Consider the following 12,606-nt stretch of genomic DNA (forward strand, 5'->3'; position numbering starts at 1 on the left):
AAAACAAGACAAGTCCAAAACCCAACCAGGTAAATGCACATTTTGCCCTGTTGATTTTGGATCAAGCTTTATGTGAGAACTGATGGTAGACAGCGGCTCTAACCACTCGAGGAGAAAAGCAATGACTGGTGTTCAGTACTGGTTTACTGTTACAGTAATGGGCTATGACAATAAAACTACAAAAGAAAAGACAATTATAGGAAACTTCTGAAGATGGTACTTCATGGCTTTTTACACACTAACAGTTTTCCAGGCTGCAAAATGCAAGACAATACTGAGTTCACAGCTGCATGGTCCTAGCTGCTGGCTGGGGTAAACTGTGACAAGAATTAATTTTATTGATGGAAAGATTATGAAATTGATCTCGAATCTGCTTTAGGATTGACAAAGTGCCCCCACGTTTGTTAATTTACTCTTATTTTTATGGAAGCTGCTTAAGAGCAATAGCTGAACACCTGCTGATTCTCAAGAACAGCTGTAATCACATTAACAGCCACATGCAAAATCACAGTCCCCATTGACACTCTATATGTCTTGTCAAGACAGCCTTAATATTTAAGTAAATTTGTTATTTTTCCAAACCCTGATTCCTTCAACTTTCCTTGAGAATCAGTCTGCTAAGGGATTTCATCAACACTACGGACTTACAGGAACAAGGTCACTTGCTGAAGCTCAGACAAAGCAAGCAGAGGTCCAAAACCTCAAACCACTATCAGGACACACCTCCAGTTGTGATAGGGACAAAACAAAAAGGCTTCCCAGAGGAGGAGTTCATTTCACCTCAGTCTGGCGTCAAGATGAGGCCTCACAGGCTGCTCACCTCCTCTCTCATATCCTTTGCTACTTGACCTACAGCTTTTCTGTTACTGTCCATGCAAGCTCTATAAACCTCAAGAGCAGTAGGAAGTGAAGGTCTGTCTGGTCATCAGCAGCCTCCATCACTTCTCCCAGAATCAGAATCGTTAGTCTGGAATCGTTAGTCATGTGCTCTGTTAGAATTAGAGCCAAATATCAATCCATTCACTGTGCTTGCTCTACTTCAGCGTCTTGGTCTTGGACCTGCCTCTTTTCCTTGGAAAAATATGCTACAGAGAATACTCACAGGATGATCAGCATGTTCATTTTGCAACACTACCCTGAGTTTCTGAACTTCCTAGGTTAAGCACACTATAGTAGGTAACCCAAGCAAAAGAGGAGAAACCCTGAAATTTCTGTTACCTGGTAGACCTTCACTTATGTCCTTATGCTCTACTTGCAAAGTTCAAGCAGTCATTTCAGGCAGGTTTATAATTCTGCTATTTGTTCCATTCCATTTAAGAGCCTCCAATACAGCCTGGTTTGAACACATACTCTGCCTCTGGGAGATAAACATTAAAGCAAGATTTGATAATAACGCCATTCAGTTTAATCATACAAGGAAAAATGTAATGCATTCACAGTATGCAATACTAACTCCTTTCGGTTTTTCTATTCTTTGTTTCTGGTTGAATTCATAGCTTAAACTTAAGTATTTTTGCAGTATTTGAAAGACTGTCTCAAGTGCTGTAATATTAAATCAGACAGAACAAGCTAAGGCTTGAAAAAATGATGACTAACTACATCATCAGAAAAGCCTTCACACAGGTCTTAGCTAGAGTACAGGAGTTCAGTTATTATGGAGCAAGTCAAACACATCTATAATTCCTTGCATTGTTCTCAGACCTTTGGGACATCCGTCCTTTCCCCAGCAGCAGGCACCTTCCATAGAGTTCTGGATATGTCTGATACCAGTTACAGCCAAGTGAATAAATGCTTGGGCTCAAAGCATCAGCTGATGTAAATCACTACTGTGCTAGCAAAGTCAAAAGAGCCACATCAGTTTACAACATGGGACATGACCCATACTTGCCGCCTGGGAAAGCAAGTTAAAGGGAAACTGCCTTTTCTTTTTATAGCCTAGTTCTCTAATCAGGATTTTTGTCTGCATTGTAATTTGGTATTGGAGGTAAAAAAGAGAAAAAAAACACCACATACTTTCAGCAAATGGATCCCTGTGAGCTATAAAAACTTGTCATAGCTGAGTTTACTCAAATGTAACCTGCAAATTTCCCAGAGCCTTTAAGGCCCCAAAAAGTATGAACAGTAATTGTTGCAGGGACACTGGGAATGACAATTCAGGTCCTTAGTAAAAAGGCTGGCTAATAAGCTCTTACATCCCCTGCCTGGGGAGGGAACGGCTACTGTGATCCTGAAAAATTTAGGGCTCAGGAGACTTGAACAAATAGGAAGAAGTGCAGTAAAACAGTTATCCCATACCTGGATGCTAAGAGTCCAAGCAGTGCACACAGGGCTTGCCTCTGGGGACAAGTAAGGGAAGCACTTTGGAATTGAAAAAGTGCAAGACTAAGCTCAGATAAGAGACAACTAAAAAACACACAAACAACAAAAAAAAAACTGAACTAGCAAACTGTTGCTTGATTATTGTGCAAATACTACATTACCTACTTTGCTGCTCTGGGAACAAATAGTTAAGCTGTTTTAACATGATTGTACAATTCACTTGACAAGATAAAGGATAACCCAGCTATAAACTGGGAAAACAGATAAGATGACTAATCATGTAGTTGATAAAAAGTTTTCTCTGCTGGAAAAAGACCTAAACTTCAACTATTCAGTCCTTCCATGCCTGCATAATTCTTATGCATATTTCTGTGCCCAGTTCTCTCAAACCCTCCCTACTGTACAACACTGTGAGAACAACCTTTGGCAGCCACCTCCCAGGACTTCTCTCACTGAAGGGCAGTGATCCCTAATCCAACAGGCTAGAGAGCGCCTGGTCTGCAGTCTCCTTCAATGTCACAGAAGAGGATTGGACTCCTATTTTACTAGCATCCTTATGAGTTTAGTTTCTTGCCTCTGAAGTTAAAGTTTAGGATGTGAGCTGTAGTACTGAAGGGACACCACATATCCCTGGATGGCACAATGATTTCTTGGTGCTAGTCACCTTGTTGTCTAGTGCAGGTCTCCAGCAGAAGAATCAGCATGGCTCCATCACGCCAGTCTGAAGACAGGGAAAACAGTGGGGGTATGATGGAGCAAAGGAAGAAGAGACAAACAAGATTTCAGTATTTCCTGTTGTTGTTTGGAACAACTTCTAAAGCCTTCTTCTCAGAAAAGGAAATAGACATGACTGGGAGCATCCACAAACGTCCATTATTACGGTACCACTGATCAAAGGGACAGACCAGAATTTACTGTTTCCTTCAGTTTTATAGAGGGAGCAGAGGAGAAAGTGTGTCGGGAAAGCTTCAGGCTTTGCCATGTGTGAGAAGGCATGGGCCTGTCTTCCCTACTATATGACCTCCTTTACTTGTCAGCAAGATTCTTTACATTGAACAACATGCAAAAGAAAAGCTTTTTTTAAAATGGAAATACAGCACTTTTCCATTAAGGTTACAAGTTATAAACATTCAAAACTAGCATACTTCTCCTACTAAAGAAAGTGACAGTATTTTTTTTCCATATGTAGTCTACAATTCTCTCATTTGCATATTTCTGCAATCAGCATTTTGGTGACGAGCCCCCTCCCAATGCAGAGTTAGGGGTACTTGGTGGCTTCAGCAGTATGCTCAAGCAGAGCAAGGACAGCTATATTTCGAATAGGAGTGATCCAGAGACATGAATAAACTCGAACTAATGCAGGCATGATAAAGTCATGCAAGCAATTTCTCATTGCCTGACCCACTATGAATATTCACAAGTTCTAACAGGCAGTGCAGGAAGGAGATTTAATAGGACTTGTCATCTACCTTTGCTTTTTTTTTTTTTTTTGCACAAGAAGGCAGAGCTAGCAATTCAAGGTCTCTCCCACAGACATTTCCACTCATCTGACAGACACACAAGCAAAACAAACCACCCTAGTCCTCTTCTCCATTGCCTTCTTGAGCACTTATTCCCATCTAGGAGGTCACAGACAGCATGCTGTGAATGGGGAGGGCCCCACAGCCCTGGGTCTATCTGACAACACAGAATCAAACCACACACTATACCAGCTCATACTAACAAGCAAGGTGGAGCCTCCTGCTAAACCCTTATCAGTACAAACACCCACAGAGCAGAAAGTCCAGGCCAAAAGCACTACATGACTGCTGAAAATCTCAGATCAGGTCTCATTTCTGACTCTGCTACTGACAAGATTTTAGTTCCAAAAGTCCTGTGCTATTAATCCCTATATGACTGAAAAAACCGTGGAGGTAGTGTTGACAGTGTTAAGTTCCCCTAGGATTTAAGGAGCACTGTGGGGAAGACACCCAACTATAAAAAACAGATCTTATCTGAAGCAGCTGCCAAACATGGCCTTTAAGGAGAAGGTTTCATCTGCAATAAGAGCTTGACAAGAACAACACACAGTCAATTTAAACCTGATGTCATCTTGACATTTGGGCAATTCTGCTCAAGGTTTGCTTGATGATTCAAAATGGGAAGATTCAACACTCCTTAGTGTAAAGACAGAGGGGAGAGTCATCATTTGTTGATCCTGTCTGTCTGCCATGGTCAACATAGTTAAAAAAGACCTCATTTGTGACAGAGCTTTTTTTTATAACTACATATCTGTGTGCATTCACACACTATACAGGCATGAATCGTTCGAGTATGACACTATCAAGATACATAGTTAACACTTCTAAATGTGAATTTCTTCTCCCTCAAACAAGTGTAGTGGTGCAGTTGGCATGCGTAAGTGACAACACAGTACCACCAGCACAAGGTATGCTCCCCTTGGAAAAGAAGAGGCTCATGGTGATTCTGAGCATGTTACCCTTCAAACACCTTACCGCCAGCAATGCAGTCTCTCTACCTGCCCTGAAGTTGTGCCATTCCTGCAAGTTGTAATGAAGTGCCTGAGAGGAAGAGTGAGAGGGCTCCTAGGTCCCTCTTACATAATTTCAGCCTTTAAATGAGGGCCACAAATCCACTCTTCATCTTGCCCCAGCACACTTTGAGGCAGTGAAATGGAATTGCATCTTACCTTGTCTTTGTATAAAAACCCTGAGCAGTGGATGAGCACTTGAAACAGCCTTGAAGAAGTTGTCATCGTTATTAATAGGGAGAAGGTCTCCATGCACATCAGCATATCCAATCATCACTTCCAGGTTGGCTATGTGATGAATGTGAAGAATTAGTTTGTAGAAATCTTCAAACTTTCCTGGCTTGTAGCGATCCAGGGAGAACCTTCGGAACTCTGCCCCAAACTGCAAGAGAAAACAGAACGGCTGCTGTCAGATGTCACCACAGCCCAATGCTCTAGCTTGGCATTTGAACACGGTGTACATCAACTCTGTCTTTATGATGACTATAGTCACATATCGGTGCTTTCAAGTCTACTTTTTTCAAGTCTACCTTTTAGGTCCTCACATTAGAATATAACCATAGCTACCAAGACACCACCCTGCTTGACAAGACATGCTCAAGTGTGCGACCTGAAAAGAAAAGTTATTTTTTAAATATTAAGTTTTCATTAAATCTTCGAGAGGATTTTCATTTGTAGGAGTTAACTTTGAAGCTCCATCATTCATTATCATCATCTTGGGCATCCACAGAACCATTCTTCTCCAAAACAGAAGTGTTCACTACTTTCAAAAGAAGTTACTCAACTATTCAAACAACCTTCTAAAAATTCTTTGCACGTTTCCCATCAATACCACTGGGATCTCAACCACAAGACCTTTAAAGAAGTGTGGTATGTGAGCGCACAGCTTGTTATTAGGAAATGCACTGATTCTACATGACCCCTGAGTTTCCTGGTACCTATACAGGAGAAGGAAAGTTCTAATTCTAAGTTAGTTTCCATGGGTTAACTATTTCTGTCACTCAGTTGGTATTTATTTTTGACAATATACAGACCAGTAAGTGGCTATTAAAAAAAAAAAGGGGGGGGGGAAGAAACATGATGACAACTTGGCACAAGACAATTGAAAATGTTATAAATCCATTAATGAAGCTATTTTAAGTAAGTCAGAAACTGACTGAGGACAATATTTCAGTGGACCTTATTCCTGATATTAGATATCAAACATGCTATTAAAAACAGAAGAAAAAAAAGTTAGATTATCTACTTGAGGAAATGAAGAGAGTGAAAAACAGGCATCTGGTCAAACTAAGTAGCTTCAATAATCTTTCTGGTACTCAGAGATTTCTTAACTCAGATTGTATAGTACTAGTAAACTAAGAAGTCCACAAAGGAACATCCTTTGAATAAGGAAGGATGTGACTAGGATCTCATGGAAGTTCTCATTTGCAAAGTCAGTCAATACCAGGGGAAGAAGCCAAAGACCAAAAAAACCAACAAGCAAACAAATAAAAAGAAAAAAACCCTGAGACTTTTCTGTAGATAAATTCTTCCTCAAAATGGAGAATGGCCTGCTTAGAGGTTCTCAGATGTTAAATGAACTTATACATGCAAACCACTCTCTTGCTGAGACTAACAAAAGTATGAATCATCACCATAATCATCTTAAGGCAAAAAAAAAAAAAAAACAACCCACCGACCAAAACACTAACAACCCTACTGGCTTTGGGTGCAAGCATGTTCTCAAATTACTTCCGCAGTTATGAAAATCCCACTCTTCAGCATCAAAGCCTAGTTGTGATCATCTGAAAGCTTGTTTAGTCAAATTATGCTGTTTGTTTGTAATATTAACTGCTAGTTCCAGTTTGGATTTCAATTCAGAGTGCCCATCCAAATGCACAAAAGCCGAACAAACCACAGCTGGTTCCAATGGAGGAAACACAGTCCTCCTTTGTCCTCTACCCCCTCCTCCTCTCCAGAAAAATCTAAGGGGCAACCTACTTCTGTTGACACAGTTTAAACTGAAATAAAGCTTGAGTCTTATTATTTGAAAACTATCTTAAAGTTTTCTTTTTCCTAGATTCAAACAAGAAGCCACCATCTTCAAGTGAAGAGTTTAACATCTACACGGTAAACTAAAGGGGTGAGAACAAGATCTTTGTAGGCTTTGTTTAGGGCTGCCTCTCCTGCTCTGCACACCTGGACAGGAACACAGGATTCCTTCAGCCAAAAAAGCACCGGGAATTTGGATGCCAATCCCAGTAACCACTTGTTTACTGGACAGACGACTTGTTCAGGACCATTAGCATGCATGGTACTTACAAGGAAGTGGATGCTGTGCAGTCTCACCCCAGCTAGTACAACACCCATCCTACAGAACTGCCCAGACACCTGGCCCTGCATGGTCTGCCAGGGCAGCCCATCGGTTCTGCTCAGCCCAACACATGTGCCAAGGCACAGACCAGCTCCCATGCTTGGGAAAGTGACACAGGAAAGGAGAGAGGAAAGAAGCAAGGATGGTTATTTACACATTAGCATGACCCAAAGATCAGCTTAAGCTGCCATGTGAGAGGAGGCCAGCTGGTGAAAGGGCCAGGCCTTCCAGCCTAACCCCTATGGGCACACTCGATATGATTGTATCAGTAGAACATGACACGTGGGTAACAGTCCACCCACAGGGATGCAGTTGCAGACTTGGGGCACTGAGGTCTAACGCGGACACTCTATTGTCAAATGAACTCATTCACATGTTCAGCCTCAGGAAAAGCCCAAAAGACAATCTCCTGCACCTAGGAACAGGGCAGCAATAAACAAACGGAAGCAATTTCACTTGTGCTTTTTGCATGATGCAACCCTTTAAAAGCAAGGCAGTGAGAAGGTGATTCTGCAGAGAGGAGTACAAGGAGGGAAGAGTCTCTTCAAAAGAGATTTAAGCAGATAACATGGATAATGTTTTGTTGTTTAAAGGTTAATATTACTGTAGTAGTAGCTTAGCTCATTAATTCACTCCCTGCATACACACAGACAGCAACCATTGTCAAAAGGTCTTTTCAGAAGAGGGGAAAAAAGTGCTTCAGCAGTGACCATTCATTCATCATCCCTAATGAAGCTGATAGAGAGTATCACAGTAATAACAGGTTTTGCAGTACCACACAGCTTGGAGACTGGGTTTTCTGCATTGTATTCAGTCAGGATTTCAAGATAACATCCACCACATATCTTGCAGAAACTACAAATTCTGAGGGCTTTGCACAGATAGCCAAGATGACTGTCTTTTCTAAGCTACAAACAAAGTTCATCTTTACTCTATCCCTCCACAGAAAGAGACACAAGGACCGGTGTCTGCCAGCAGAGTATCTGCCAGAACAATGCTGTATTACACTGTTTGATAAACTAACAGTTTTAACAAGCAAATTAGTTTTCCATAATAAAGTAAATGTTTGTAACTATTTATCTAATGCAAATACAGCATCTACTACTGCAGAAGTCAGAGGACAGGAGGCTCCCAGGGAACTTAAAAGAATTTAGCCTGACTGAAAAAAGCCTAGAAAGAACTATACATTTTGTTTCACAAAGAATAAACTCTGTCCCAAGATCCTCCAAAGTGTCAGCCAGCCATTATGCTAGATATGCTCTCTACTGCTAAATGACAAAAAGCACCCAATAAAATGCTACACATCAAGCAGGAACCCTGAGCAAATAGAGATGCAAAGAAAAAAATAGCAAAAAAGAAAATCCAAAGTGTTCTGATAGAAGTCATATCAAAAAAAGAAGAAAGTCACAGCTGACCAAAACTTACACAGGTTGATCAAGAGCTGTGGGGTTTTTTCTGGCTAAGGGGACCAGAGGTCACAGGAGAGGAAGAAGCAGAATTCTGATGTTTGTTTACTTGGAAGGCTGCTATTTTGTGCAATGAAATGGAAGAGTTATTTGCAAGCAAAAGACAAACTTTTTTTCTTTATATTTTATGTTTCAAAAAGTTTACAGGGTCAAAAACGAAGCCCTATGTTTATGAGGTGCCATCCCTCTGGTTTATTGCTGGTTTTGAGTTCAGGCTATTGTAGTAAGAAAACATCAAAGAGCAACATTCAGCAATAAACATGAATTACGTTAGCCACCTACTTTTCCCATGAAGTAAATATCAGGAACAGAAAGAAAAACAAACACTCTCATCCTTGCATAGACTAATTTCTGCTTACCTGTGAGATTTTCAAAGTGAGGAAGACCTGATCAGGGCTGCTTTATCAGTCAGAAGCAGCAGAAGCCAAGAAAGAGAAGAGAAGTCTAAATATGAATGGTTTTGTGCTGGCTAACTTCATCTGGGACTTCAGAGCTCTGCTGTCACATTCATGTATGCGTTTCTCTGTTCCCAGCCATGTCTTCCCCAGCTCACCCAACACTGTCTTGCTCTGCTTCCACCCTCACAGCGGTTATTGCTACTGGCAGGATGCCACCCACCAAGCAGACGTTTCAGCAAAAAGTTCTCTCTTTTCCCCTTCAGCCAGCTACCCCAAAGCAGCTTTGCTCCATCCCTGTGATCAAGCTAGTGGCAAGTGTGGGATTTTGTGTTCTGCTCAGTCCCCTATTCATCCCAAGGGTCTCTTCCAACCTCAATGATTCTATGATTCTTGCTACTTCTTCCGAGAGACAGTCACAAGAGCAAGACAGCCTCTGTTCCATTTGCCCTTCATTGGAACCCCATCACAGACACAATTTCACTACCTTCTCCCTCAAACTTTTTTCCTGATTGGCATCATGCCATACTCCTACCCTTCTCCCTTGTATTCTCACCTTTCACTCCCCATAAAAATACAGTCATGCTTTGATATCTTCAAGTCAATAGTTCCTCCCCCCAAAGAAACCCCTTTATTTTCATGCTTTTTAGACACAATGTTTCATGTCTCTGCTTTTCAATTGAAAAAGCAGCCTTTGCAACCCCTCCAATGGTCTGTAAGGTTCAGTTCATGACAACACTTCTGCATCTACTCAGATGACGAATTCACCTTTTTTCTCCATCTACATCGTTCTCAGATCAACTTCTGTTCATGAGAGGCACCTCCCATGGAATCTCTTACTGGTACCTTCACAGATGCTCAGCTCTCAGCTCAAGGGAAACTTTAAACTGACCATGCTCCCCACTTCACCTACCTTCTTTCATGATTATTGGGCACAAGACCACTACACTGCCTTCCCCAGTGCCTGGAACTCCAATACCACCCTTCATCCAGGCAGTTGCACACATCTATATGTTAATTATCCAAATCTTTTCTGTACAATATCTTAAATCCATGGGCACCATTTAGCTACTCATCTGCACACCTGTACTTCACCCTGACTGCCACTCTGTACTTTTCCCCAGCTTTCCTAAACACCCTTTTGCCTCACTACCACCCAACTATTTACTTTGTGGTAGTTTGTGAAAATAGCTATACCTAAAAGCTATTTTCCCAGCCTGTCCTTCTGAACTTACCATCCCTTTCTTTACCGCTCATGCTCCAGTAGCTCCTCTCCTATTAGGTCACCAGTGTAACTGCTTTCTCCCCATCATGTCCCTCAGTCAGTACTGCCTCAAAGCAGCACATGGTGCCAGCCTTCCTCACTGCCTCAACTCTTAATATTTACACTCACAGTCAAGAAACAGTCATTCACAGCAAAGCCTTTAAAATAAATCTTTGCCTTACATAGTTGGTCTACCTTTCTAGAATCAAATATCTTCCTTTTTTCTTCCAGCCCCCGACATCTCTTGGAACAAACCAAAGTCTGTTTGCAAAGGATGTAGACCAAGTTCATCCTGTATTTTCAAGAGGACACCAAGCACCACACACGCACCATGGCACCACAGCATCACATACCTTTAGCACAAATACAGCACAGCATGCATACATCCATGGCATGTCACCATCAGCAAGAGGAGGAAAGAAACCTCTGGCACCTTGTCACCCAGAGGGCTACTGAATCAGAAGGTGTGGTCAACACTACCAACAGCTGACAATCCCTTGAGCCAAGCTTCCTGCATAAAGGCAGCCCTGCTCTAGTACAGGTCTCTACCAAGAGCAAACCACTTTCTGGGCACTTACTGAGAGATATCTGCATGGTTACAAGACACCTGTAACCAGTGAGGGCTCTGGCTGGTTTCAAATTTATTTAGGACCCTTTTAGTTCTGGCCAGAGGTTCTCTCATGAGCTCAGGGCCACCAGCAGCTGCAGAGAAGTAACTTGATGCATACACACACACCTAGCAAGACCTGACAGGGGACTGGGAACAGCTGTGCAGAGAAGCAGGAGGGATGGCCCCAGGCCGGGCAGCCCTGGGGCTGCTGCACCACACCCTGCTCAAGACATTTCTGCCTCAATTAACTGCAGGAATTTCCAATGGGAATGCAACTACCTCTGTACAGGGATATTTTGCCTTCACTTGGAGGGAATGTCTCCAAAGGTATGTTTCATCTTTAACTTCTGGCCTGCATTGTAAAGGTAATTAGGGGCAAGCAATCAATCCTTGGAAGAGTGTTTCTTGGTTACTAAAAGCTCAGATTAAGTGCACACAAAGTCTCTTACAAAGGGAATGATAAGGGACTACTGAGGAAAGCACTATTAATTGCACCCCTGAAGAACTCCTTGGAGGTGGTAGTCCTGCAGCCTGCCAGACAGAGCCTCCACAGGTATTTTAACCTCATACGGGAGACATTCTTTTCTGACTTGGCTGTAAACAACTTTTCAACTTTAAAGAGCACTGCAGCAAATTAAAGGTCCATTGTTCAATACCCTTTAGGACTGTTTCTGTGTGGTGAGACAAATTCAGAAGACTACTCACATAAGACAGACTGTCTGGACAAAGTTTTAAGCAGACCAGAAATTCTCAAGTTACTAGGCTATAAATTACTACAAAAGCAAAGGTGAGAACCTGGAGGCAGGATCAAGACTCAGAATATGAGAGGTGCTGAAACACAAAGTAGCAGCCCTAGCTTTCTGGTCAGTGCATCATAGGCATATTGATAACCATCTGGTTAGCACTGCTAGCACCCAAGCCTGTAACAGTGTACTAACTTCACAAATATTGTCAGAGAACTACTATCTTTCCATAAATAGATTTTGACTTTTTTTTTCATTAGGCAGGGCATGAGACTATAACCCTAACACCAGAGCATATCCTCCTCCATCCCATGTTCTGTGAAGCCAGGTAACTCAAAGCACATCACCCAGCCTTCCCTGTATCTCCTGCTCACATCGTTCCAGAGAAGATGGTTACACTGTGCTAGTGCTTATTGCAGCTGTCATCTTAACTATCACAAAGTGACTTTTTTGCACAACACCTTTTCAGCTGAAAAAGTTAGGCCTCCCATCTGTGACGGGCAGTAAGCATGCACAGGACCAACTGTTGTGGCTCAGCTGCTGCACGGTAACTTGTTCGGCTGCGGTCACTTTCTCTCAAGTCACCTAACCATTTAAAGACAGACTTGAGTTTACTAGGTATGACCACTTCAGAAAGTCATCCTATTATGAAAAACAAAGATTTATAATAACAGAGCAACCAGGAGTTTAGTAGATGCTGTTTAGCACATCAGAATAAACACAATACCTGCCATGAGAAGCTCAGAAAACTGGGAGGGAAAGGAACAGAGGCAAGATTTCTTAAGAGATTAAGGTTTACAGTCTCTTTCTCTTGACACATTTTGCAACAATCCAGACCATCTCAAGTTGCTATTGCTGTGGCATACTGTCTTTATTTGAGAGGGGGAAGCACTGCGGTTTTCTGAGTCTGTGCCACATTTGGTTTG

The 12,606-nt window shown here is 42.0% G+C and overlaps 1 protein-coding gene across 1 annotated transcript in view; it reads right to left on the reverse strand.

The window, feature by feature from the left end:
- LOC106885904 (partitioning defective 6 homolog gamma-like) overlaps nucleotides 1–5,227 on the reverse strand; it is a 54,567-nt gene extending 49,340 nt beyond the window's left edge. Inside the window, exon 1 of the mRNA XM_014938427.1 lies at nucleotides 5,009–5,227. Within this exon, the coding sequence (XP_014793913.1) occupies nucleotides 5,009–5,123 (115 nt within the window). The 5' untranslated portion in view covers nucleotides 5,124–5,227. The remainder of the gene's footprint in view (nucleotides 1–5,008) is intronic.
- Between the last annotated feature and the right edge of the window lie 7,379 nt (nucleotides 5,228–12,606).

The sequence above is a fragment of the Calidris pugnax genome, unplaced genomic scaffold (genome assembly GCF_001431845.1).
Source record: "Calidris pugnax isolate Ruff unplaced genomic scaffold, ASM143184v1 scaffold13, whole genome shotgun sequence".
Taxonomy (NCBI): domain Eukaryota; kingdom Metazoa; phylum Chordata; class Aves; order Charadriiformes; family Scolopacidae; genus Calidris; species Calidris pugnax.